The sequence below is a fragment of the Pongo abelii genome, chromosome 9 (assembly GCF_028885655.2).
Source record: "Pongo abelii isolate AG06213 chromosome 9, NHGRI_mPonAbe1-v2.0_pri, whole genome shotgun sequence".
In the NCBI taxonomy this organism is placed as follows: Eukaryota; Metazoa; Chordata; class Mammalia; order Primates; family Hominidae; genus Pongo; species Pongo abelii.
The window spans coordinates 58783299-58810710 of record NC_071994.2 but is presented as its reverse complement, the minus strand read 5'-3'; the positions used below and the strand labels follow the sequence as shown (position 1 = coordinate 58810710).

The 27412-nt window shown below is 41.2% G+C and overlaps 1 protein-coding gene across 4 annotated transcripts in view; it reads left to right on the top strand.

The window, feature by feature from the left end:
* The window catches only part of LDHC (lactate dehydrogenase C), a 38928-nt gene extending 14659 nt beyond the window's left edge, over positions 1 to 24269 (top strand). For 2 of the 4 annotated variants that reach the window (XM_024255722.2, XM_054524626.1), the window contains exons 4-8: positions 2793 to 2966; positions 7792 to 7965; positions 11589 to 11706; positions 19250 to 19373; positions 23988 to 24269. In XM_024255722.2, the coding sequence (XP_024111490.1) occupies positions 2793 to 2966; positions 7792 to 7965; positions 11589 to 11706; positions 19250 to 19373; positions 23988 to 24152 (755 nt within the window). In that variant the 3' untranslated portion in view covers positions 24153 to 24269. The remainder of the gene's footprint in view (positions 1 to 2792; positions 2967 to 7791; positions 7966 to 11588; positions 11707 to 19249; positions 19374 to 23987) is intronic. The other 2 variants (XM_024255724.3, XM_054524627.2) reach the window with 1 other exon arrangement.
* Positions 24270 to 27412: the final 3143 nt, after the last annotated feature.

The window sequence follows — 27412 nt, the reverse complement described above, 5'->3', positions numbered from 1 at the left end:
AGAGGAATTGGTATTTGAAGAAGTACTTGACTAATATAATAATAATGTTAATTGTTAACATTTATTGAACATTTAATACACACTGTTGAGTACTTAATGTATATTAACTCACTGAGTTATCTTCTTAAGAACCATATTTTTTAAAAGGCTATTAGCGGCTGGGCGTGGTAGCTCCTGCCTGTAATCCCAGCACTGTGGGAGGCTGAGGTGGGTAGATCACGAGGTCAGGAGTACAAGACCAGCCTGGTCAAGATGATGAAACCCCGTCTCTACTAAAAATACAAAAATTAGCCAGGCGTGGTGGCAGGCTCCTGTAATCCCAGCTACTTGGGAGGCTGAGGCAGGGTATTGCTTGAACCTGGAAGGCGGAGGTTGCAGTGAGCTGAGATCGCACCACTGCACTCCAGCTTGGGCGACAGAGCGAGATTGTGCCTCAAAAAAACAAACAAAAACAAAATAACAACAAAAAAACGCTGTTAGCTTGATCTTGTAGATGAGGAAGTGAGAGTTAGAGGGGTAGGCAAAGTAATTGTCCACGGTTACATAGCTAGTAAGTGGCAAAGTTGGGAATACTGGCAGTTAGACCTCAGAGCTTTTGCTCCAGGCCACTGTAGTTTATGGTCTCTTTGTGGTTATATTTACAAAGAAAAATAAATAACAGGTAAAGAAATGATGGCATTAACAGGATCAGGGCAGCTGGGAAATCTGACATAAAAATAAGACATAAAGCTAGTAAAGATGATTTGGAGCCAGATTTTTTTTTTTTTTTTTTTGAGATGGAGTCTCGCTCTGTCACTCAGGCCGGAGTGCAGTGGCACAATCTCGGCTCACTGCAACCTCCACCTCCTAGGTTCAAGTGATTTTCCTGCTTTAGCCTCCTGAGTAACTGGGATTACAGCACGTGCCATCATGCCCAGCTAATTTTTGTATTTTTAGTAGAGACGGGGTTTCACCGTGTTGGCTAGGCTGGTTTTGAGCTCCTGACCTCAAGTGATCCACCCATCTCTGCCTCCTAAAGTGCTGGGATTACAGGTGTGAGTCACTGTGCCTGGCCAGAAATGTCGTCTAATTCCTAAGTTTGCCTTTCTAGTTAAAATCTTTATTGGGGCAGGAAAAACAACAGTGTTCATATTTCATAAGTTATCTTCTCTTTTGGATTAGAAAGATACAAGAATCACCATAAATGAAGATGTGATATTTTAAAAATTAAGTAGATTTCATTTTATTTTCTTTCTTTCTTTCTTTTCTTTTTTTTTTTTTTGAGACAGAGTCTCACTCTATCACACAGACTGGAGTGCAGTGGCACGATCTGGGCTCACTGCAACCTCCACCTCCTGGGTTCAAGCCATTCTCCTGCCTCAGCCTCCTGAGTAGCTGGGATTACAGATGCACGCCACCATGGCTGGCTAATTTTTGTATTTTTAGTAGAGACATGTTGGTCAGGCTGGTCTTGAACTCCTGACATCAAGTGATCCGCCAGCCTCAGCTTCCAAAGTGTTGGAATTACAGGTGTGAGCCACCATGCCCAGCTATTAGATTTCATTTTCTAAAAGAACATGAAAAGTCGAGATGAGATAGATATAAAGGATATTTTAACTAATTTTTTACATCCATATGGTAGATAACCTTCAGCTATATAATAGTGCTTTTTAAAAGTCCAGTATGAGGCCACATGTGGTGGCTCACGCCTGTAATCCCAGCACTTTAGGAGGCCGAGGTAGGTGGATCAGTTGAGGTCAGGAGTTCGAAACCAGCCTGGCCAACATGGTGAAACCCCGTCTCTACCAAAAAATAAAAATTTAGCTGTGTGTGTTGGTGCATGCCTGTAGTCCCAGCTACTCAGGAGGCTGATGTGGGAGAATCTCTTGAACCTGAGAGGCAGACGTTGCAGTGAGCTGAGATGGCACCACCATACTCCAGCCTGGGCAACAGAGTGAGACCCTATCTCAAAAAAAAAAAAAAAAGAAGTCCAGTATGAGTTAGTAAGTGACATTGTATTCAACAGGTGAAACAACTGGTCATTTAGTACGTAGTTTATTTTCTTGGGTGGGTCAAGAACTTGTTTGTGATTTCAAACCCAGTCCCTTACAATATTAGAAGTAAATACATTCTCACTCTTAGACTCCTGAAACAGACACATAAATTCTCAGAGTTCTAAGTCTTTATTCATTTTAGTCTTTCTTTTTTTTGTTTTTGAGATGGAGTCTTGCCAGGCTGGAGTGCAGTGGCACGATCTTTGCTCACTTCAACGTCCGCCTCCGAGGTTCAAGCGATTCTCCTGCCTTAGCCTCCCAAGTAGCTGGGACTACAGGCATATGCCGCCACTCCCAGCTAATTTTTGTATTTTTAGTAGAGACAGGATTTTACCATGTTGGCCAAGATGGTCTTGATCTCTTGACCTCGTGATCCCCCTGCCTTGGCCTCCCAAAGTTCTGGGATTACAGGAGTGAGCCACCGCGCCTGGCCTCATTTTGGTGTTTCTAAGAAGGCAGAGAGCTGACTTTCATTGCCTTGGGCCTTCATAACACATGGGAATTTGGGCAAAAGGGGATGTTAGTTTCTATTGTTATAAAAATTTTTGAGGTAGCTATGTGAAATTTGGCAAGTCATAGTGACAAGGCTTCCTTCAGATTATACAGGTTAGAAAAGTCCATTCATCTCCAAAATGCCAGACATAAAGGTACATGGATACTTTAATATAATACTAAGAACATACAATAGAGTTTTAAGGAGTTAAGGCACAGTGGTTATGGTAATCTTGATCCAAATATAGTATTTTGTTTCCTTTTTAGATTACAGTGTATCTGCAAACTCCAGAATAGTTATTGTCACGGCAGGTGCAAGGCAGCAGGAGGGAGAAACTCGCCTTACCCTGGTCCAACGTAATGTGGCTATAATGAAATCAATCATTCCTACCATAGTCCATTATAGTCCTGATTGTAAAATTCTTGTTGTTTCAAATCCAGGTGAGTCTTCTCTCTTCCATTCTATTGCATAAGGATGATCTTTCCATACCATTCCTTTAAAAGAATCAACTTCATTGAGGTAACATTTATATACAATAAATTGCACTCATTTAAAGTATATAATGCAATGAGTTTTGATAAATGTAATCACTCATGAAACTACCGCCATGATCAAGATACAAAACATTTCAGTTACCTCTGAAAGTTTTCTTGTGCCTCCTTGCAGTTCATCTCTCATTCCACCCCTGGCCCCATTTTCTGGAATTTTATATGAATCGAGTCATGCTGAATGTAATTTTTTCTGCCTGACTTCTTTCATCCAGCATAGTTATTTTGGGATTCATCCATATTAGTGAGTGTATCATATTGTTCCTTTTTTAGTGCCAAAGTATTCTTTTGTTTATACATTTTTTTTGTTTGTTTGAGATGGGGTCTCACTCTGAGATGGGGTGTCACTCAACCTCTGTCTCACTCAAGGTTGGAGTGCAATGGCGTAATCTTGGCTCACTGTAACCTCTGCCTCACAGGCTCAATTGATCCTCCCACCTCAGGCTCCCCAGCAGCTGGGACCACAGGCATGTCCCACCACACCCAGCTAGTTTTTGTATTTTTGGTAGAAGTGGGGTTTCACTATTTTGTCCAGTCTGGTCTGGAACTCCTAAGCTCAGGCAGTCTACTCTCCTTGGCCTCCCAAAGTGCTGGGATTACGGATGTGAGCCACTGCACCCAGCCATTGTTTATACATTTAATATGCTATTTTGTTTATTCATTTGTTGAAACATATTGAGGTTATTTCCAGTTTTGGGCTATTATGAATGAAACTAATATCATAATTTGTGTGTATTTGTGTGGTCATATGTCTTTATTTCTCTTGGATAAATACCTGGGAGTAACATAGGTGGGTTATATGGTAGGTATATGTTTAACTCTATCAGAAATTACCAAACAGGTTGGGCATTGTGGTTCATGCCTGTAATCCTAGCACTTTGGGAGGCTGAGGCAGAAGGATCGCTTGAGCCTAGGAGTTTGAGACCACTGTGGGCAACATAGGGAGACCTTGTCTGTACATAAAATAAAGTAAAAAAGCTGGGTATGAAGATTGCATAAGCCTGGGAGGTCTGGGCTGCAGTGAGCTGTGGTTGTGCCACTGCACTCCAGCCTGAGTGGCAGAGTGAAACCTTGTGTCAACAAAAACAAAAACAAAAACAAAAACAAAAAAACCAGTTTTAAATTTTAGCCAATCCAGGCCAGGCGTGGTGGCTCACACCTGTAATCCCCGCAACACTTTGGGAGCCTAAGGCAGGTGGATCACCTGAGGTCAGGAGTTCAAGACTAGCCTGGCCAACGTAGTGAAACCCCATCTCTACTAAAAATACAAAATTAGCCGGGTGTGTGGTGGTGCATGCCTGTAATCCCAGCTACTCAAGAGGCTGAGGCAGGAGAATCACTTGAACCTGGGAAGTGGAGGTTGTGGTGAGTTGAGATCGCACCATTGCATTCCAGCCTGAGCAACAAGAGTGACACTCTGTCTCAAAAAATAAAAATAAAAATAAATAAATAAAATAAAATAAAATAAATTTTAGCCAATCCAATATCATTGTGTGTGTGTTTTTGTTTTGTTTTGTTTTGTTTTGTTTTTTGTTTTTGAGATGGAGTCTTGCTCTGTGTCCCAGGCTGGAGTGCAGTGGCATGACCTTGGCTCACCGCAACCTCCTTGTCGCAGGTTCAAGTGATTCTCCTGTTCAGCCTCCCATGTTGCTGGGACTGCAGGTGCACACCACCACGCCTGGCTAATTTTTGTATTTGTAGTTTTAGTAAAGACGAGGTTACACCATGTTGGCCAGGCTGGTCTCAAACTCCTGACCTCAGGTGATCCACCCGCCTCACCTCCCAAAGTGCTGGGATTACAGGTGTGAGCCACTGCACCCGGCCTACTCTCTTCTTTTCTTGGTTAATCTTGCTAATAGTCTATCAATTTTATTTATCTTTTCAACGAACCAGCTTTTTGTTTCATTTATCTTTTGTATTTTTTTGTTTCAATTTCATTTAGTTCTCCTCTGATCTTGGTTATTTCCTTTCTTCTGCTGGGTTAGGGTTTGGTTTGTTCTTGTTTCTCTAGTTCCTTGAGGTGTGACCTTAGATTGTCTTTTGTGGTCTTTCAGACTTTTTGATGTAGGCATTTAGGGCTATGAACTTTCCTCTTGGCATCGCCTTAGCTGTATCCCAGCGGATTTGATAGGTTGTGTCATTACTGTCATTCAGTTAGAAGAATTTTTAATTTCTATCTTGATTTCATTTTTGACCCAATGCTCATTCAGGAGCAGGTTATTTAATTTCCATGTATTTGCATGGTTTTGAAGGTTCCTTTTGGAGTTGATTTCCAGTTTTATTCCACTGTGGTCTGAGAGTGCTTGATATAATTTCAATTTTTTTAAATTTATTGAGGCTCATTTTATGGCCTATCATATGGTCTATCTTGGAGAAAGTTCCATGTGCTGTTGAATAGGTTGTGTATTCTGTGGTTGTTGGATGAAATGTTGTGTATATATATGTTAAATCCATTTGTTCCAAGGTATAGTTTAAATCCACTGTTTCTTTGTTGACTTTCTATCTTGATGACCTGTCTGTTGCTGTCAGCGGAGTATTGAAGGCCCCCACTATTATTGTGTTGCTGTCTGTCTTATTTCTTAGGTTTATTAGTAAATGTTTTATAAATTTGGGAGCTCCAGTGTTAGGTGCATATATGTTTAGGACTGTGATATTTTCCTGTTGGACAAGGCCTTTTACCATTATATAATGTCCCTCTTTGTCTCTTTTAACCGCTGTTGCTTTAAAGTTTGTTTCGTCTGATATAAGAGTATCTACCCCAGCTCGCTTTTGGTGTCCATTTGCATGAAATGCCTTTTTCCACCCCTTTATGTGAGTCCTTGTATGTTAGGTGAGTCTCCTGAAGACAGCAGATAGTTGGATGGTTAGTTCTTATCCATTCTGCTGTTCTGTATCTTTTAAGTGGAGCATTTAGGCCATTTACATTCAGTGTTAGTATTGAAATGCAAGGTACCGTTGTATTCATCAAGCTTTTTGTTGCCTGTGTACTTTGGGTTTTTGTTTGTATGTTTGTTTTTGCTTTTTAACTTGTGTTTTTGTTTTATAGGTCCTGTGTGATTTATGCTTTAAGGATGTTCTGGGCCAGGCACAGTGGCTCACACCTGTAATCCCAGCATTTTGGGAGGCCAAGGTGGGCAGATCACCTGAGGTCAGGAGTTCAAGACCAGCCTGCCCAACATAGTGAAACCCTGTCTCTACTAAAAACACAAAAATTAGCTGGGCATGGTGGTGGGCACCTGTAGTCCCAGCTACTCGGTAGGCTGAGGCAGGAGAATTGCTTGAACCTGGGAGGCAGAGGTTGCAGTGAGCTGAGATCATGCCACTGCACTCCAGCCTGGGTGACAGAGCGAGACTCCATCTCAAAAAAAGGAAATAAATAAATAAATAAATAAAAGAGGTTCTGTTTTGATGTGTTTCCAGGATTTGTTTCAAGATTTAGAGCCCCATTTAGCAGTTCTTATAGTGGTGGCTTGGTAGTGCCAAATTCTCTCAGCATTTGTTTGTCTGAAAATGACTGTATCTTTCCTTCATATATGATTCTTAGTTTCATTGGATACGACATTATTGGCTGATAATTGTTTTGTTTGAGGAGGCTGAAGATAGGGCCCCAATCCCTTCTAGGTTGTAGGGTTTCTGCTGAGAAATCTGCTATTAATTTGATAGGTTTTTCTTTATAGGTTACCTGGTGCTTCTGTCTCACAGCTCTTAAGATTCTTTCCTTTGTCTTAACTTTGGGTAACCTGATGATAGTGTGCTAGGCAAAGATCTTTTTGCGATGAATTTCCCAGGTGTCCTTTGTGCTTCTTGTATTTGCATGTCTAGGTCTCTAGCAAGGCCGGGGAAGTTTTCCTTGATTATCTCCCCAAATACCAAATATGTTTTCTAAGCTTTTAGAATTGTCTTCTTCCTCAGGAACACTGATTATTCTTAGGTTTGGTTGTTTATTGTAATCCCAGACGTCCTAGAGGCTTTGTTCATATCTTCTTATTCTTTTTCTTTGTCTTTATTGGATTGGGTTAATTTGAAGACCTTGTCTTCAAGCTCTGAATTTCTTTCTTCTACTTGTTCAATTCTATTGCTGAGACTTTCCAGAGCATTTCACATATCTAAAAGTGTGTCCAAAGTTTCCTGAATTTTTTATTGTTTTTTCTTTAAGCTATTTATTTATGTGAATATTTCTCCCTTCACTTCTTGTATAATTTTTTTTTAATTTCCTTGCATTGGGCTTCGCGTTTCTCTGGTCCCTCCCTGATTAGCTTAATAGCTAACCTCCTGAATTCTTTTTCAGGTAAACCAGGGATTTCTTCTTGGTTTGGATCCATTGCTGGTGAACTTATGTGATTTTTGGGGGGTGTTGACGAGCTTTATTTTATTATATTACCAAGGGTGGTTTTCTGGTTCCTTCTTAGCCTCCCAAGTAGCTGGGAATGCAGGTGTGTGCCACCACGTCTGGCTAATTTTTGTATTTGTTGGTAGAGACAGTTTCACCATATTGGCCAGGCTGGTTTCAAAGTCCTGGCCTCAGGTGATCCATCTACCTAAGCCTCCCAAAGTGCCGGGGGATTACAGGCATGAGCCACCGCACCCAGCCAGTGATTTGCTTCACTTTGTAGTAAATCTGTATTTGACTCTAAAACAATTCATCTATGTATTCAGGAAAAAAACTTTTTTTTAAGTTACGATGAATCTTTTTCTAACATGAAATTTTTCTTCTTAGTGGATATTTTGACATATATAGTCTGGAAGATAAGTGGCTTACCTGTAACTCGTGTAATTGGAAGTGGTTGTAATCTAGACTCTGCCCGTTTCCGTTACCTAATTGGAGAAAAGTTGGGGGTCCACCCCACAAGCTGCCATGGTTGGATTATTGGAGAACATGGTGATTCTAGTGGTAAGTATAAATCTATTATTATTATGTGACTACCCTTCTTATCTCTACTAATGCTTATTTCCTTTAAAGTTTTTTTCCTGATATTAATATATTTGTATAAGTTTAATTTTGTTGGTATTTCCCTGGTGTAACTTTTACTATTCCTTTAGTTTCAATCTTTTGCATCATTGATTTAGCTATCTTTCATAAAATAGTCCACAAAGCATATAGCTGTTTTTTAATAGTCAATATGAGTGTTTCTCTTATCTGTAATACTTTTTTATTTATTGTGATTTTTTTAAACAGCTTTATTAAGACGTAATTCATGATATGGTTTGGATCTGTGTCCCTGCCCAAATCTCATGTTGAATTGTAATCCCCATTGTGGGAGCTGGGGCCTGGTGGGAGGTGGTTGGATCATGGAGGCAGGTTGTCATGGTTTAACACCATCCGCCTTAGTACTGTTTTCACAATAGTGAGTTCTTGTGAGATCTGGTTGTTTAAAAGTGTGTGGCACCACCCCCCTCTCTCCTTCCTTCTCCTGCTTTAGCCATATAAGACACTCCTGCTTCCCCTTCGCCTTCTTCCATGATTGAAAGTTTCCTGAGGCCTCCCAGGAAGCCAAGCAGATGCCAGCATTGTGCTTCCTGTACAGCTTGCAGAATTGTGAGCCAGTTGAACCTCTTTTCTTTGTAAGTTGCCCAGTCTCAGGTATTTCTTTATAGCAATGTGAGAATGGACTAATACAATTCACGTACCATAAAATTCAACCAGCAAATTACAGAATTCATGAGTTTCTGGTATATTCACAGGGTTGTACTAACATCACCACAATCTAAATACAGAATCTTTTCATCAGCCCAAAATGAAATCCGCATTTTTTTCCCCTACCCTAGCCCCAGGCAACCACTAATCTACTTTCTCACTCTGTAGATTTATTTATTCCAGATTTTTCATATAAATGAAATAATATGTGATTTTAACTATTCAGGCCACACCAACCTCTCTCTTTACTGAATTTAAACATTTAGTCTCTGCTACATGGTTAGAACTTTATACTTTTTACAGTGTTCTTTAATTGTGTCATGTATGTAAATCTTCTTTCCATAATGGCAATAAACCAATTGAGAATAAAGACCATTTGTTCAAACATTCATTTATTTATTCAAAACATTTAGAGTGCCCTTTTCTTTATAATCCAAGAGCTATAATATAAGAAATACTTTATTTGATTTGGACAAATATTTCTTCAACCAGAGCCTTACTTTTACCCTGTTGGCTTGTGTTATTTTTCCTGAAGGTCATTAAAACTAATTTTCTCTGGTATATTTTAATTTCTCACATTTATTATTCTATAACTTTATTTTTTGAAAACAGTATATTCTGATTAGTATTAATTTGAACATGTTTAGTATTCTATTTAGCATGATTTTTCGGTTTCCTTTCTCTTTTTCTGCTTTCCATTGGATCTACTTTCTTTAATTTCCTCTAATACTTTGAATTATATACTTACCTTATAAATGGTTATTTTTAAATTTTTAACATTCATACTTGACCTCAGATGATAAATTTATTTACTCTCCTTTGGGATAATACAAAGATTTTTTTTTTTTTTTGAGACAGAGTTTCGCTCTTGTTGCCCAGGCTGGAGTGCAATGGCATGATCCCAGCTCACCGCAACCTCCGCCTCCTGGGTTCAAGCGATTCTCCTGCCTCAGCCTCCTGAGTAGCTGGGATTACAGGCATGCGCCACCACACCTGACTAATTTTGTATTTTTAGTAGAGACAGGGTTTCGCCATGTTGGTCAGGCTGGTCTCGAACTCCTGACCTCAGGTGATCCACCCACCACAGCCTCCCAAAGTGCTGGGATTATAGGCATGAGCCACTGCGCCCGGCCGGGATAATACAAAGATCTTAGAATGCTTTTAGTTTGATCATCCTCTTTTTTATGACGTTGACACCATCCTCTTTCTGTCATACATGTAATTATTAATTCCTTTTCTGTATCCATACTGTTTTTATATCCCCCAAACTAGTTATAATTATTATTATTTGAATAGTTAATACTTGTTTAGATTCATTTACAGGTTTGCCAGTTGTGTTGCTTATCTTTATTTTCTCCATCTAATTTCTTGCCCTGGATTCAATTTATTTCTTCCTGAACTCTATCCTGTTGGTGTTGTTTATATGACTGTTTTAGTCTCATCTTATTCTGGAATGACAGGTTAATTGGATGTGAGATTCTAGATTGACAGTTGTTCCTCCTTGGCTCTTTTTTACTATTGAGAAGTATGGTATTAATTTGATATTCTTTTCCCTCTAATTGCTTATATTTTATCTTTCTTATCAGTCTTTCTCTTTGTTTATACAGCATTTTGCATATTGCTTAAAAAATATGTATGTTGCTTAAAAATGCCTCCTATACCACACAATTATAAATTCTACTACATATTTTCTAACAACCTTATAATTTTATTTTTTACATTTCCCTCTTTTATACATTTGAAATCTATTTTTATGTATGGTGTAAGGTGGTGTTTTAGGCCATTTTTGTGTTGCTGTAAAGAAATACCTGGCCAGGGCCGGGCACGGTGGCTCACGCCTGTAATCCCAGCACTTTGGGAGGCCGAGGTGGGCGGATCACGAGGTCAGGAGATTGAGACCGTCCTGGCTAACACAGTGAAACCCTGTCTCTACTAAAAATACAAAAAATTAGCCAGGCGTGGTGGTGGGCACCTGTAGTCCCAGCGACTTGGGAGGCTGAGGCAGGAGAATGGCGTGAACCCGGGAGGCGGAGCTTGCAGTGAGCCGAGATCGCGCCACTGCACTCTAGCCTGGGCAACAGAGCGAGACTCCATCTCAAAAAAAAAAAAAAAAGAAAAAGAAATACCTGGCCAGGAGTAGTGGCTCATGCCTGTAATCCCAGCACTTTTGGAGGCCAACGCGTGTGGATCACTTGAGGCCAGGAGTTTAAGACCAGCCTGGCCAACATAGCGAAACCCCATCTCTACTAAAAATACAAAAAAAGGCTGGGTGTGGTGGCACACACCTGTAATCCCAGCTGCTCGGGAGGCTGAAACAGAAGAATCTCTTGAACCTGGGAGGTGGAGGTTGCAGTGAGCTGAGATCAAGCCAGTATGCTGCAGCCTGAATGAAAAAGAAAAAAAAAAAGAAATACCTGAGGCTGAGTAATTTATAAAGAAAAGAGGTTTAATTTAGCTTGTGCTTCTGCAGGTTGTACAGGCATGGCTCCAAGATATGCTCTTGATGAGGGCCTCAGGAAGCTTGCAATCATGGCAGAAGGCAAAGGAGGAGTAGATGTGTCACATGGTGAGGGCGGAAACAAGAGAGAGAGAGAGGAGGTGCCATACACTTTTAAACAACCCGATCTCACGTGAACTAAGAGTGAAAACTCACTCATTAACAGGGGATGATGCTAAGCTATTCATGAGGGATCTGCACCCATGATCAGACAGACACTTCCCACCCCCAACACTAGGGGTTACATTTCAACATGAGATTTGGAGGGGACAAACATCTGAACCATATCAGGTGGCAACTTAACTTAAAAAAACAACACTGAACTCAAACTCCTGATGCAATATTGGGAAGAAGAGTTTATTTTGAGATCTGTATTTTTTAGTGCCCTTATGGAGTGGGGTGAATGTTGCTGGTGTTGCTCTGAAGACTCTGGACCCTAAATTAGGAACGGATTCAGATAAGGAACACTGGAAAAATATCCATAAACAAGTTATTCAAAGGTAATAGTACCTATTAAGTTTCTTAATGCCTTAATAATCAGTCTTAAGAATAAATATCACAGACAAAAATCAAGTAGTTGATCCTTGCTTTTTGTGAGATAAATAACTCTAGGCTTCTGAAAATCACTAAATTCAGACTTATACATAGCTTTCTTTTTGGGGGCATTTTTCAAAAAGAAAAAGTACTTATTATTTCACAACTCATATATTTGAGAGTAATAAAAGCATAGTGATTATGAGCATGGACTTTGGAGCCAGGTTGTCCAGGTTTGAAACCTGCTTCATCATTTATTAGTGATATGATATTGGGAAATTACTTAAAATATCAGAAGTTGTTTACTCATCTTCAAAATGGGGATAATTATAGAACCTACTTTACAGGGCTATTATAGAGAGTAAATAAGTTAATACTACATGTAAAACGCTAGAACCATGCCAAGAACTTATTAAATGTTCATCATTTGAGTAGATTAAACATTAAGCTAATGCAGATGATCAGAAATCAATATGGTTTTCTTATAAATGAAGCATCTGACTCCATATATATTAGCCTTAACAGTACACAGGATTATTCTTCATGCTTTAGTGAAGAGTCAAGTTACATATTAGTAGAAGTTATAGAACTTAAAAATTGGCTGGGCGGGGTGGCTCACGCCTGTAATTCCAGCACTTTGGGAGGCCAAGGTGGGTGGATCACCTGAGGTCAGCAGTTCGAGACCAGCCTGAACAACATGGTAAAACCCCATCTCTTCTAAAAATACAAAAATTAGCTGGGTGTGGAGATGGGCACCTGTAATCCCAGGTACTTGGGAGGCTGAGGCAGGAAAATCACTGGAACCCAGGAGGCAGAGGTTGCAGTGAGCCAAGACAGTGCCATTGCACTCCAGCCTGGGTGACAAGAGTGAAACTCCATCTCAAAAAAAAAAAAAAAAGAACTTAAAAATCACTTTCGGATATTCACAGCTTGGAATATTGAACTTAACAAAAACCACGAGTCTACTCTATGTATACTTATAACAACCCTACAAAAATGTGTAAGAGGCTGGGCATGGTGGCTCATGCCTATAATCCCAACACTTTGGGAGGCCAAGGTGGGCAGATCACCTGAGGTCAGGAGTTCGAGACCGGCCTGGCCAACATGGTGAAAACTGTCTCTACTAAAAAACAAAACAAAAATTAGCCAGGTGTGGTGGTGCGTGCCTGTAATCCCAGCTACTTGGAAGGCTGAGGCATGAGAATTGCTTGAACCCAGGAGGCAGAGGTTGCAGTGAGCCAATATCGTGCCAGTGCACTCCAGCCTGGGCAACAGAGCAAGACTCTGTCTCAGAAAAAAGATAAATAAATAAAATAATAGGCTGGGCGCAGTGGCTTATGCCTGTAATCCCAGCATTTTGGAAGGCCTAGGTGGGCCGATCATGAGGTCAGGAGATCAAGACCATCCTGGCCAATATGGTGAAACTTGGTCTCTACTAAAATACAAAAAAAAAAAAAAAAAAAAAATTAGTCGGGTGTGGTGGTGCGCCCCTGTAATCCCAGCTACTCAGGAGGCTGAGGCAGGAGAATTGCTTGAACCCGGGAGGCGGAGGTTGCAATGAGCTGAGATCACACCACCGCACTCCAGCCTGGCAACAGAGCAAGACTCTGTCTCAAAGAAAACAAACAAACAAACAAATAAATAAAATAAAATAATAAAACAGAAATGTGTAAGAATTAGGGCAGAGACTAAAAAGTCACATAATATAACAAGTGATCCTGGGTGAGTTTTTATTCTCTTAAATGCTTTTTAGTTTTAAAAGTTTATATTATTTTATTTTTGGTTATAAAAAGTAACATGGCAACGTGTTATGAGTACAGAGCTACAGTTTGGGAAGATGAAAACATTTGAGAGAGGATAGAGGATAGTGGTAATGACTGCACAGCAGTGTTAATGCACTTAATGCCACTGAACTGTAATTGTTAAGATGATAAATTTTACCATAGTTAAAAAAGCAGTTAAGGCTGGGTGCAGTGGCTCACATCTATAATCCCAACACGTTGGGAGGCTGAGGTAGGAGGATTGTTTGAGACCAGGAGTTTCAGATCAGCTGGGGCAACAGAGTGAGATCATGTCTCCACAAAAAATTTTAAAAAATTAGCCAGGCATGGTGGTATGTCTGTAGTCCCAGCTACTGGGGTAGTTAAGGCAGGAAGATCACTTGAGCCCAGGAGTTTTAGGCTCAACTCAAACTCGCAGAGGTACGATCAGACCACTGCACACTAGCCTGGACAGCAGAGAAAGATCCTGTCTCTAAAATTAAATAAATAAATAAATAAATAAATAAATAAATAAATAAATAAAATAAATTTAAAAATTAACTAGTTGTAGTGTTGCATACCTATAGTCTTAGCTACCTGGGAGATGGAGATGGGAGGATTACTTGAGCCCAGGAATGCAAGGTTGCAATGAACATTGATAGTCCACTGCATTCCAACCTGGGCAACAGAGTGAGACCTCATCTCTTAAAAAAAAACAAAAAAACCCAACAACAATATTAAAAGTATATAGCCACGAATTGTTGTCTGAAATTCAGACTGTCCGACTCACAGGACATAATAGGTTTTCACCTAGCATTAAGTTTATCTAGCATGGTGAAAGGATACCAGGAAGAAAACACAGTATAGCATATCAGTATCTTCTTTAGAAGGTATTTCTTTTTTTTTCTTTTTCTTTTTTTTTGGAGATGGAGTCTCGCTCTGTCGCCAGGCTGGAGTGCAGTGGTGTGGTCTCTGCACTCTGCCTCCCGGGTTCAAGCAATTCTCCTGCCTCAGCCTCCTGAGTAGCTGGGACTACAAGCATGTGCCACCATGCTCAGCTAATTTTTGTATTTTTAGTAGAAACGGGGTTTCACCATGTTGGCCAGGAGTCTTAATCTCTTGACCTCATGATCTGCCCACCTTGGCCTCCCAAAGTGCTGGGATTACAGGCATGAGCCACCATGCCTGGCCCTTTAGAAGGTATTTCAATGCGGCTGGGCGTGGTGGCTCATGCCTGTAATCCCAGCACTTTGGGAGGCTGAGGCGGGTAGATCACTTCTTAAGGTCAGGAGTTCGAGACCAGCCTGGCCCAACATGGTGAAACCCTGTCTCTAGTAAAAATACAAAAATTAGCTGGGCTTGGTGGCGGGTGCCTGTAATCCCAGCTATTCGGGAGGCTGAGGCATCACTTGAACCCAGGAGGTGGAGGTTGCTGTGAGTTGGGATCACGCCACTGCACTCCAGCATGGGCGACAGAGGGAGACTCCGTCTAAAAACAAAACGAAACAACAGTATTGCAATGCTTAGGTGTAGCTTCTAGGCCCTGTCACTGCATGGGGCACACTCAGTTACAAAGAAGGAAGCTGACATGGGGGCAGACTTCCCTAACACAGGAAAGCGCTGCCTTTGGTTCTCAACAGTTTTTTTTTTTTTTTAACTGCAAAAGAGGGAAATTCTCAACAGTTCTTAATGCACTTCTTGTCACATAGCCCTCAGGGTCTGCATACTTGATCCCAGTACTGCTAGTCCTGATACAATGCACAAATCAATGGTTTCATAAAATCCAGTGCTGATAACCTAGTTCTATTATAGTTAATAGGCCACATTTATCTTAACTAATTTTTATATCTAGAAAACTATGTTGCCTGAACTCAAACTCAAGGTTATCTTCCCAGTTACTTCTGGCTTTTTCGAAAGGGCTCATATCCACTGTTAACCCTTTACCCTTGGTACCTTTCCATGACCTCAGATTATTATCTTTGTATCATATATTCTTCAGAGTTCATTTGACAAACATTTCTTCAATATTTTATAAATAGAGAAAGACAAGTTAGTACATCTACAACCACTAGAATCTATAAGACACAGTAGGTAAACAGAATCCTTCACAATGTTTTGGTAATTCTTAACCAACTAGACTGTTTTTTTTCCTCCTCTATCATTTACTATCACTTGTGTCTTATTAAAGGTATTCATACACACATTCAATCACATGTTTTATCTCTTTCTCTCTCTCTCTCTTTTTTTTTTTGAGACAGAGTCTTGCTCTGTTGCCCAGGCTGGAGTGCAGTGGGGCAATTTGGCTCACTGCAACCTCCGCCTCCTGGGTTCAAGCGATTCTCGTGCCTCAGCCTCTCGAGTAGCTGGGACTACAAGAGCGTACCACCATACCTGGCTAGTTTTTATATTTTTAGTAGAGATGGGGTTTCACCATGTTGGTCAAACTGGTCTCCAACTCCTGAGCTCAGGTGATCTACCCGCCTCAGCCTCCCAAAGCCACCACGCTGTTTTTATATTTCTAAAGCAAATGTATTTCTTTTTTTGACCAAACTATTTCCATAAGTATCACATCAATTGAAAGTTTTAGGTCAATTTACCAAAATATCTTTTACTTTGGTAATCATTATTGGTATGTTTTATTTTCTTAAATTCTCTTAAGGGAACCTACAAATGCTTTGTTTCACCAAAAAGCTTTGAATGAGAGGTTAAATTAATCCCTAGAAAACACAATATGTATTAATATTACAGTATCTTTTCCTATCCTTCTCAACAAAAATGTCCCTTATGCCCATATATTTTCAGCTATAGGGGCCAGGAGACCAGTCTCCAATAAATGCAGGGATCTAACTGGTCTGGAGGCACATCCATACCCCCCACCCACTAAGGAACCTGTTTTAACCAGTAGTGGTTTCCAAGTGTTATGGAGCAGCCCATCTACCTCCCATAGGGCTGTCACAGTGTTGGTCTTTTATCTACTCAGTCACTAATAATTGTACCACAGAGAATGGTAGTTCTTTTTTTCTTTCTTTCTTTTTTTTTTGAGACAGAGTCTGGCTCTGTCATCCAGGCTGGAGTGTAGTGGCATGATCTTGGCTTACTGCAACCTCTGACTCCCAGGCTCAAGCCATCCTCACACCTCAGCCTCCTGAGTAGCTAGGAATACAGGTGCATGCCACCATGCCTGGCCACTTTTTGTATTTTTGGTAGTGATGGGGTTTCACCATGTTGCCCAGGCTGGTCTCAAACTCCTGAGCTAAAGCAATCTGCCCACCTTGGCCTCCCAAAGTGTTGGGATTACAGGTGTGAGCCACTGCGCTCGGGCAGTTCCTTTTTAATTTGAGACACTTGCTTTAAGGGAACAAGGATTAAGATCACATTTCCCATTGAAGTCCTGTGTGATTTGAATACCAAATATTCCAATGTGTTTCAGATCAGTACTTATCACTATTGGTCCTCTCAACTCTGCAGTATCTAAAATTAAATTATTTGCCTTTTGATCATTTAGCAGAGGATCTATAATTGTAAACAATCCTCAGGGTGCTGCTAATATTTATCTAAAAACTACTCAGCTCTTTTTACACAACAGCTTCTGATTTGCTGTTGTCTAACCACCAATTGCAGAGGAATAACATCATGATTTAATAGGATATCCTTACTTGTTCCCAAGAGGGCATTTGGTTTACAATGTGTATCAGTTTTTGTCTTAAAGTACCAGCCTTGAAACTATTTCTTCTATTTGCTCCCTTTACCCTTTCTTTTACACCAGCAATTTTATTTTCATCAGGATGGTTAATAACAACTAAAGGATTATGTTTTTAGCTATTCTCAACTTTCTTCTGTTTCTCAATCCATTTTGTTAATACCTGAGAGGATAAATCTGTCATCCAGATTCAACTGGTGAGATTTGTCCTCAGTTATCTACTGTAGAGCTTTCTTTTCTTCAACTCATAGACAGTATGCTGTCAATCAGGTGCCAGGCAGACCCTCTTTCCCTTTCCTTTTACTTACTCCCGGAGTCTTGGCCGTACATAATTGAGGGTCTAAAAGTACTTTTGTCATCAAAAGTATTGCATGGCCTCTGATAGTGGCCCTGATTTCGGACTGATAGTCAAATCATAGGACACTACTGTAGGAACAGTCCAGGCCCAACCTCCCTGTGTTCAGGTGGTATATATATATATATATATATGCCTTATCTTTGGCAACCAAATGTGTTATGTGCATTCTTGGGGCTTTAAAACGGGGTAGTTGTAAGACCTCCTGATATGAATGATATATGCTGGACAGTCTGTGCTTCTTGTCCTATATCCTTTCTAAAAGTTAAATAAACTTAGTGCTAAATTAAACCCTCTTTGTCCAGTGAAGTTGACTGTCAATCCAAACCTGAGACCACTATTTGTAGCAATGCAAATATATAATAAATATTAATTGTAGGAAATAAGGAAATTCAGACAGGCATAAAGAAGACTCACCTGTAAGCCTGACTTGTAAAAATAATCACTATTAATAACTTGGTGGGTTGATGCAGCTCTAAAGTTTGTATAAAAATTTATATTTTTTACAAGCCAGAGATAAGAAAATGCATAATGTTTAGTATTGTGCTATTTTCCTTTGAAAATGTATCATGAATATTTTCCATATTCATTTATTATTGATTTAGTGATATAGTCTTAGGAAAGATATATACACACAGCTTACAACTGTATAAATTTACATTGGCAAGCTAGTAACAATTTTTTTTTTTTTTTTGAGACGGAGTCTCACTCTGTCACCCAGGCTGGAGTGCAATGGTGTAGTCTAGGCTCACTGCAACCTCTGCCAGCCAGGTTCAAGTGATTCTCCTGCCTCAGCCTCCCGAGTAGCTGGGACTACAGGCATATGCCACCACACCTGGCTAATTTTTGTATTTTTAGTAGAGGTGGGGTTTTGCTGTGTTGGCCAGTGTTGGCCAGGCTGGTCTCGAACTTCTGACCTCGTGATCCACCCACCTCGGCCTCCCAAAGTGCTGGGATTACAGATGTGAGCCATTGCCCCTGGCCAGTAGTAACAATTTTAAATGGTCCAGGAGATTTATATGGTAACTTTCAAGGTGATTAGTTTCTATGTTGCATATTTAAGCAACAATACGAAAAATATTAAAAGCTAGTTTCATCTTGAGTGGCACATTTGTCCTAGTATTCTGCCTTTATGATTAAAAAAAGGGTAAATTAATTTTTACTTAAAGTAAGTAGGCTGGGCACGGTGGCTCACACCTATAATACCAGCACTCCAGGAAACCGAGGCGAGCAGATTGCTTGAGCTCAGAAGTTTGAAACCAGCCTGGGCAACATGGCGAAACCCTGTATCTACAAAGAACACAAAAATTAGCCAGGCATGGTGGCTCATGCCTGTACTCCCAAGTAGCTACTTGGGAAGCTGAGGAGGGAGGATCGCATGAGCCCAGGAGGCAGAGGTTGCAGTGAGCCATGATCACACACAACTGCCCTCCAGCCTGGGCAAGGAAGCAAGACCCTGTCTCAAAAAAAAAATAATAATCAATAAAAAAGTAATAAAGTATGTAGTGAAGTTTTATTAGACCAGTATAGAAAGTTTTGTTGCCTGTTTACAGATTCTATAAGAAATCTATGAGAAAATTGTAATACAATTGCATTGACATGTAGATTACTTCAAAATGGATGCTTGAAGAATATTATGTTTTCTCTGGGTTGACTTATTATGCATTTGATTTTCTTACTTTCTACAACTGTAGTGCCTATGAAATTATCAAGCTGAAGGGGTATACCTCTTGGGCTATTGGACTCTCTGTGATGGATCTGGTAGGATCCATTTTGAAAAATCTTAGGAGAGTGCACCCAGTTTCCACCATGGTTAAGGTAGGCTTAAATTAAATCTTCATTTATCATTCTTTCCTTTAATATTTATCGAGTCACTACTATATGCCAGGCAGTGTACAAGATGTTGAGGATATAATAGTGAATAAAAAATACAAAGACCTTGACCTCAGGTCAGGTCAAAAAAATACAGATACCTTGACCTAAGGCAGGGAATCCTGAAAGAGAACCAGGTTTGAAGATCACGTTTACAGTTTTGGACATAGTTTTGAGCCCTGGCATATAAACAGTGTGAAGCCAACTTAATCTAGCTTATGCAAAAAGAAAATATATTGGCTTATGTAACTGAAATGCCAAGGAGGCCTGATTCTGGTACTCAGACGATATTATGAGAGCTGTCTTTTCTCTCCATTCTCTTGGCTCATCTTTTTCCTCTATTGGCTTCCAACTCATGCAGACTTTTTCCATGGGGCAACAAAGATGGCTCCCAGTAGCTACAGGCTTAGATCCTATAATACCTCTGGCTGAGAACCACTGGCGTAGACTGAGGAAATTAAGACAAGTGTAATAGCTATTTTTAGAAATTTGGTTGTGAAGGTAAGGAAATCAGGGCAAGAAGTTTGTTTGTTTGTTACACAGATAAAATGCTTATAGTAAAGATCAAGTACCAAGGGAGAGGATGAAGACAGAAGTGGTAAGCAGAGGGGGATGGAGTCCAGAGCATAGTTGTAGGCATTACCCCTAAAAGGAGGAGAGGCAGGAGTTAACAAAGAGAGAATGTGTACTGATGCATGTAGATTTGTGTATTTGACATTGGAAGCATCTGATGACTTCTCTATTTTTTTTTTTTTTTTTTTTTGAGACGGAGTCTCACTCTGTTACTCAGGCTGGAGTGCAGTCGTGCGATCTCGGCTCACTGCAAGCTCCACCTCCTGGGTTTACGCCATTCTCCTGCCTCAGCGTCCCAAGTAGCTGGGACTATAGGCACCCACCACCACACCCGGCTAATTTTTTTTGTATTTTTAGTAGAGACGGGGTTTCACTGTGTTAGCCAGGATGGTCTTGATCTCCTGACCTCGTGATCCGCCTGCCTCAGCCTCCCAAATTGCTGGGATTATAGGCGTGAGCCACCACGGCCTGCCGATTTCTCTATTTTTAGTGAAAGGAGAAAGTGAAAGTGAAAGGATAATGGGAGTGGGAGCAGAAGGTTTCATAAGCGAAAAAAGTCTAGAAACTGGAAAGAAAGGGAATTTTGGTTGGATTATTCATATGTATATTGAAGTTAACAAGGATAATGGCAGAAATTGAGATAGACAGGGAAGACTGTGAGCCATGTGTCAGTCTGTGAATGAGATTGAATAACTAGGAGGTTAGTCATTACAAAGGGAAGAAGAGCTGAATTAGATGATCTTCAAAAAATAGGGAGAATATGTTTTGTTTTTATAAGAGCAGGGGATTAATGATTCAGAAGAACAGGGCAGGTGCAGTGGCTCACGCCTGTAATCCCAGCACTTTGGGAGGCTGAGGCGGGTGGATCACTTGATGTCAGGAGTTTGAGACCAGCTGGTCAACATGGTGAAACCCCGCCTCTACTAAAAATACAAAAATTAGCTGAGTATGGTGGTGCACGCCTGTAGTCCCAGCTACTTGGGCGGCTGAGACAAGAGAATCGCTTGAACCCAGGAGGCACAAGCTGCAGTGAGCCAAGATCGTGTCACTGCACTCCAGCCTGGGCAACAGAATGAGACTCTGTCTCAAAAAAAAAAAAAAAATAGATTTGGAAGAGGCACTGAAGAGTACACAATGGATACCACACACCCCTTCTTTTCTGAGGCTGCAGAACCTATGGGAGAATAAGCAACTACCCCTCTAGGACTCTGTAGAAAGAGTCGGGGAAGTGTCAAATGAGTAATCAGTGAAGAAACTGAGTAATATGGAAATTTAATAGCCTTTACCGAACAAGTCAATGGACATTATATTTTAATTTAATTTTAATGTTTTGGGGAGGGATGAAGTCTCACTCTGTTGCCCAGGCTGGAGTGCAGTGGCGCAATCTCAGCTCACTGCAACCTCTGCCTCCTGGGTTCAAGCGATTCTTGTGCCTCAGCGTCCTAAGTAGCTGGGATTACAGGCACGCGCCACCATGCCTGGCTATTTTTTGTATTTTTAGTAGAGAAGGGGTTTTGCGCTGCTGCCAGGCTGGTCTTGAACTCGTGACCTTAAGCGGTCCACCCACCTTGGCTTCCCAAAGTGCTGGGATTACAGGCGTGAGCCACCGTGCCCTGCTGAGTTATATTTTATAGGGAACATTTAAACATTTGACATTACAAGCAGAGTCATTTGTATATTCTTATTTTTTCTTTCTTTCCCAGTTACTTCACTTTTACTACTTCACATTTTCACCAAATCAAGGTGTGCAGAGTTTATTTCACATTAATATATTAATTGGATTTTTTTTTTTTGTCAAATAAATAGGGAATTCTCTTTAAACAATCTCTGTATTTCACAGCCGGTCCAAGAGCAAATGAGAACAAATTCTAATATATCCAGGGGAAATTATCACTAACCAGGCATAAAGCTTAAAGGGAAAAGGGTAGGCTGAGGAGGCTAGCAGCAGGTCACAGTTAGCACACAGGGCCAGGCTTGGTCCCAGGATTCAGGCAGGAGCCCTTGTTCCCAGCCCATCCAGCAGTCCTCAGATGGCATGATGGGTGGACATGAATTCTCTAATTCCAGTCTGAGGTACCTCTTCTAGAGAGAAGAGAGATGACAGGACGTAAAGGGAAACAAATTCTGGAAATAACCAGTAGGGAAGCAGAGGGACTTCTTCCCCTGCCACCATCAGAGGCCTTGCCTCTGATTACACCCATGGAAGCTCATGTTAAAGCTTCAAATGTCACAGAGGTGGCAACAGAATGATCAAGGATCGGAGAGGGAGTTGGAGACCAACCTGGGCAACATAACAAGACTCCATCTCTATAAAAAATGAAAAGAAAAATAGCCAGGCATGGTGGCGTGTACTACTTGGGAGGCTGAAGTGGGAGGATTGCTTAAGCCCAGGAGGTCCAGGCAACATTGAGCTATGACTGCACCACTGCACTCCAGCCTGGGTGACACAGTGAGACACTGTCTCCTAAAAAAAAAAAAAAAGAGGATAGGGAAGCGAATTGCGAATTTCAGTATGACTGTGGCTGGAGCCTGGCTGAATAGAATGTGGGTTGACAGTCTGAAAAGAAAGTGGCTTTCCACAGCTAGGCAGATGCCAAAGTGGAAGGAATGTAAGTAGTTCCTGGCAGGGCACCCTCAGGGGTGACACTTGGCTGATCTGATGGTGCTTATGAGGTTGAGCGTAAAGTGGCTACCAAAATGAGGGAGCTGGACTATGGTAGAGGAGGTAACCAGAGAATCCCTCTATGGGGAGAAGTTACTAGAGCAAAACAGGAACAAGGGGCACACCTTGTGCGCCTGAGGAGAGCCCAGAGATGGTGAGAGGGAAGCATGGCTGAATAGCGCCCGTGGGCTCTGTAGCATGGAAAGCTGTGAGGCACTACTCCAGAGTCAAGGAGCCTCCCCTCTTCCTTCAGTGCCATTCCTGGTAACTGTTTATAATCAGTCCTGGAGAAGAACAAGGCCCTCCCTTCTCCCACAACCCCAGACTCAGCCCCAAGGAGAGGGGTAAAGAGTGATGAGTGGTAGGAGGCAGGGAAGTGTGAGGGGTCTACTGGGTGTCTTTTTTTTTTTTTTTTTTTTTACTGGGTGTCTTTTAACATTTTTTAAATTTTAATTTTTTGGGGGTATATTGAGTTTTCCTATCTTCCAACACCAGGGAGGGTAGTATGGAGGTGGTGGAGGCTGGTACATATGCATGTAGATGTTATGTGAGTTGCCCAGGTTGTAATAGGCTCTGGCAGCTGCTTCTTGGCCTTGGCTGCAGGAATGGAGGGAATTTTGGGGCTTCTGATGGGAGGTTCCAGGGCCCAGGATAGGGCAGTGCCATGGGGCTGCACCTGTTTCATGGCCCTATCCATGATGGGAGGTCCCAGATAGAACTCAGGTGGAGGTGGTGGATAGGAGTACAGAAGGGCAGGAGTGCACTCCATTGCAACTGGTGATGGGAGGCACAGGCCCCACCGGGCATGTAAGAGCATCTATAGGCTCCACTGGGGGCTTATCTCTGGAGGCTTAAAATGCCACCCATAGCACCCATTGTCCAAACTCAGTGATGCTCCCTGCTGTAAAGGTATGAAGCAGAGCCTTCCCAGTCACCTCCTGCTTCACTGTTGCCTCAATGTAGTTTGGACTACACACAAGTTACTTGATCCTCATAGTCCTCCTTTTGATAAAATGGCATCATGGAAGACTGCATGTCATCCTTTCCTGTGGACCAAAAGATGACCTGGTAAGGGATAAGGTAAATTGTACTTTTGTTGGTCCTTCTAAAGGCCTCTGGCTTCTTCTTCATGTCATTGAATTTAAGTTCCACATGGTTATAGGACATAAGGATGCTCTTGCTTTTGCTGACCATCACTCTGCCACCCTCTGAGCGATTCTTGTTGAATGCTTTAGTCTCTCCTGTATACTCTTATTTTGATGCCCTTTTGCATAGCTGCTTTTCCATATCAGGTTATTTGAACAATATCTTATCTTGCCTTTCAGGGATTATATGGAATAAAAGAAGAACTCTTTCTCAGTATCCCTTGTGTCTTGGGGCGGAATGGTGTCTCAGATGTTGTGAAAATTAATTTGAATTCTGAGGAGGAGGCCCTTTTCAAGAAGAGTGCAGAAACACTTTGGAATATTCAAAAGGATCTAATATTTTAAATTAAAGCCTTCTAATGTTCCACTGTTTGGAGAACATTCCACTGTGTATTTTAAATTTTGAAAGTATTTTCATTTGATCTTTAAAAAATAAAAACAAATTGGAGACCTGTGACATAACTCTAGTCTCTCAAGATTAGAACAAGCAAATGGTAAAGAGATTTTCCTCTTTAAGAATCCTTTATAGCTCTATTCTAATGATATCCAATCTGTACAGGTGTAAGTTATACTTCTGAGATATGTCACATATGTTAGAGTGCCTTCAGATGTAGTAGAATATGTATAATCAGTATAATATAGAGCTTTGATTCTTTTCACAAACCAAGCCCTTTTTCTAGTATTACAATTTTATCTTGTACTTTCGTCCAATAGAGTACCAGCATATTCACTTCATTACATTAGCGTCATATGTTTATGTCTAATTATTATAAATGTGGCCGGGCACTGCAGCCTGGGTGACAGAGTGAGGCTCTGTCTCAAAAAAAAAATCATTATAAATGCTTATTTTTAAGACCATATATATCAAAAAGAAATAAAAAGCTGAGTGCAGTGGCTCATGGCTATAATCCCAGTGCTTTGGGAGGGTGAGGCAGCAGGATCACATGAGTCCAGGAGTTTGAGACCAGCCTTGGCAACATAGCAACACCCCATCTCTACAAAAATAAAGAAATTAGATGTGGTGGCCTGCATCTGTAGTCCAGCTACTTGGGAGACTGAGACCAGTAGATAACTTGAGCCCAGGAGTTCAAGGCTATGATTGTGCCACTGCACTCCAGCCTGGGCCACAGAGGAAAACTCAGACTCAAAAGAAGAAGAAGAACACAGAAGAAAAGCAGAAACAACAAGAAGAAGATACAGATGTAACTTTATGATGTAAAAAATTTAAATAAGATTGTATTCAACTCTGCAAGTATTATACCAGTCATATAAACTCAAATAGTTGATTTGGTGTCTCAATTGAAATATCACCTGGGGAGCTTATACCATCCTCAGTTATTTGTGCAGCAGACTATTACTATGCTTGCTATGGTATAGTTATGAAATCAGTATGACATTATCTCTGCCCTCAAGTATCCACAGTGAGTATTTAGGGTACCTCAATGAATTGATTTTTGACTAATTTTTTTTTTTTTCCTTTTTGAGATGGAGTCTCACTCTGTCACCTAGGCTAGAGTGCAGTGACACAATCTCTGCTCACTACAACCTCCACCTCCTGGGTTCAAGTGATTCTTCTGCCTCAGCCTCCCAAGTAGCTGGGATTACAGGTACCCGCCACCACACCTGGCTAATTTTTATATTTTTAGTAGAGACAGAGTTTCACCATGTTGGCCAGGCTGGTCTTGAACTCCTGACCTCAAGTGAGCTGCCCACCTCAGCCTCCTAAAGTACTGGAATTATAGGTGTGAGCAACTGCGCCCGGCTGATTATTGACTAATGTTTGATAATAGTCATTAATAGCTCCCTGTTGGTGTCTAAAGGTGAAAATGCTTCTACTGATTTATATAGTATATAGATACATATGAAGTATTTCCTTGATTCCACAAGAAATTTAAGGCAGCTATAGGAACTATACAATAAAACAAAAACTAAGAAATTAGTATCAAGGTAATTTACAATTTTTTTTCTTTTTTTAGACAAGGTCTTGTTCTGTCACCCAGGCTGGAGCTGGAGTGCAGCTGGTAATTGTGGCTCGCTGCAGCCTCGAACTCCCGGGCTCATCAGATCCTCCCACCTCAGCCTCCTGAGTAGCTGAGGCTACAGGCACATGCCGCCACACCCTGCAGATTTTCGTATTTTTTGGAGACAGGGTTTCACCATGTTGCCCAGGCTGTTCTTCACCTCCTGGGCTCAAGCAGTCCTCCTGCCTCGGCCCCCCAAACTGCTGGGATTATAGGCATGAGCCACCACTCTTGGTCAATTTACAAATTAAGACTAGAACTGGACCAGTGGGAAAGATCAGAAGGTAGATATGCAGCCCCTGAGGACTCGCATGACTAGTGAAGGCTGACTCATTTCGTCAGAGAGTCATGGCTTACCCTCATAGTCTGTTATTCTTGCTCTCTTGATAGCTTTCATTCTGGTCATCTACTCCTGATCATGATTAGTGTCCCATTATTTTATTATTTCCCCTTTTTCTTCAGCATCTTCCCTTGAATGTATACAATTACTATCAGTTGAGTTAGGATGAGGGCAAGGGGAGTCTTCTGTGGGTTTTGGCTTTTTTAAAAGCTCGTTTGTACATCAAAACTTCATTTTAGGAAATTCTTGCAGAGATTAAAAGGCTGAAAAATTGATACAGTTTCTACAGGGAACATTCTAGTAAGTAAAACTGCTCTACATGTCCCCAAGTGGCTGAAAATTGGTTCTGGGTAGGCGGGAGAGAGGAAAAGGTAAAAAAAACTTAGATATTACAAGAGTTTGGCTCTCCAAAGCTCAACCGTGCCTGACAAATATACATATATGTATATGTGTGTATATATGTATTTTTTAAGAGATGGAGTCTTGCTCTGTCACCCAGGCTGCAGTGTGGTGGCGCAAGCTCCGCTCACTGCAACCTCTACCTCCCAGGTTCAAGCAATTCTCCTGCCTCAGCCTCCCGAGTAGCTGGGACTACAGGTGCCTGCTACCACGCCCGGCTAATTTCTTTCTTTCTTTTTTTTTTTTTTTTGAGACGGAGTTTCACTCTGTGACCCAGGCTGGAGTGCAGTGGCACGATCTCGGCTCACTGCAAGCTCCGCCTCCCGGGCTCGTGCCATTCTCCTGCCTCAGCCTCCCGAGTAGCTGACGCCCGGCTAATTTCTTTTATATTAGTAGAGACGGGGTTTCACCATTTTGCCCAGGCTGGTCTGGAACTCCTAAGATCAGGCAATCCGCCCGCCTCGGCCTCCCAAAGTGCTAGGGTTACAACCTTGAGCCACCACGCCCAGCCGACTCCTTAATATTTAATTTCATGATGGAGGGTGCAAAACAATTAGGGGGAACATATCTACAAAGACTCTTGAGGGAGTGATAATGAAAAAAGATTGAGAAACACTGCTCTACATTTTATAAAAATTTGTCAATATGTATTACTGTATTAGGGTTCTCTAGAGGGACAGAACTAATAGGATAGCTATATATATAAAGGGGAGTTTATTGAGGAGTATTGACTCACACTATCACAAGGTGAGGTCCCACAATAGGCTGTCTGCAAGCTGAGAAGCAAGGAAGCCAGTCGGAGTTCCAAAGCTGAAGAACTAGGAGTCCAATGTTTGAGGGCAGGA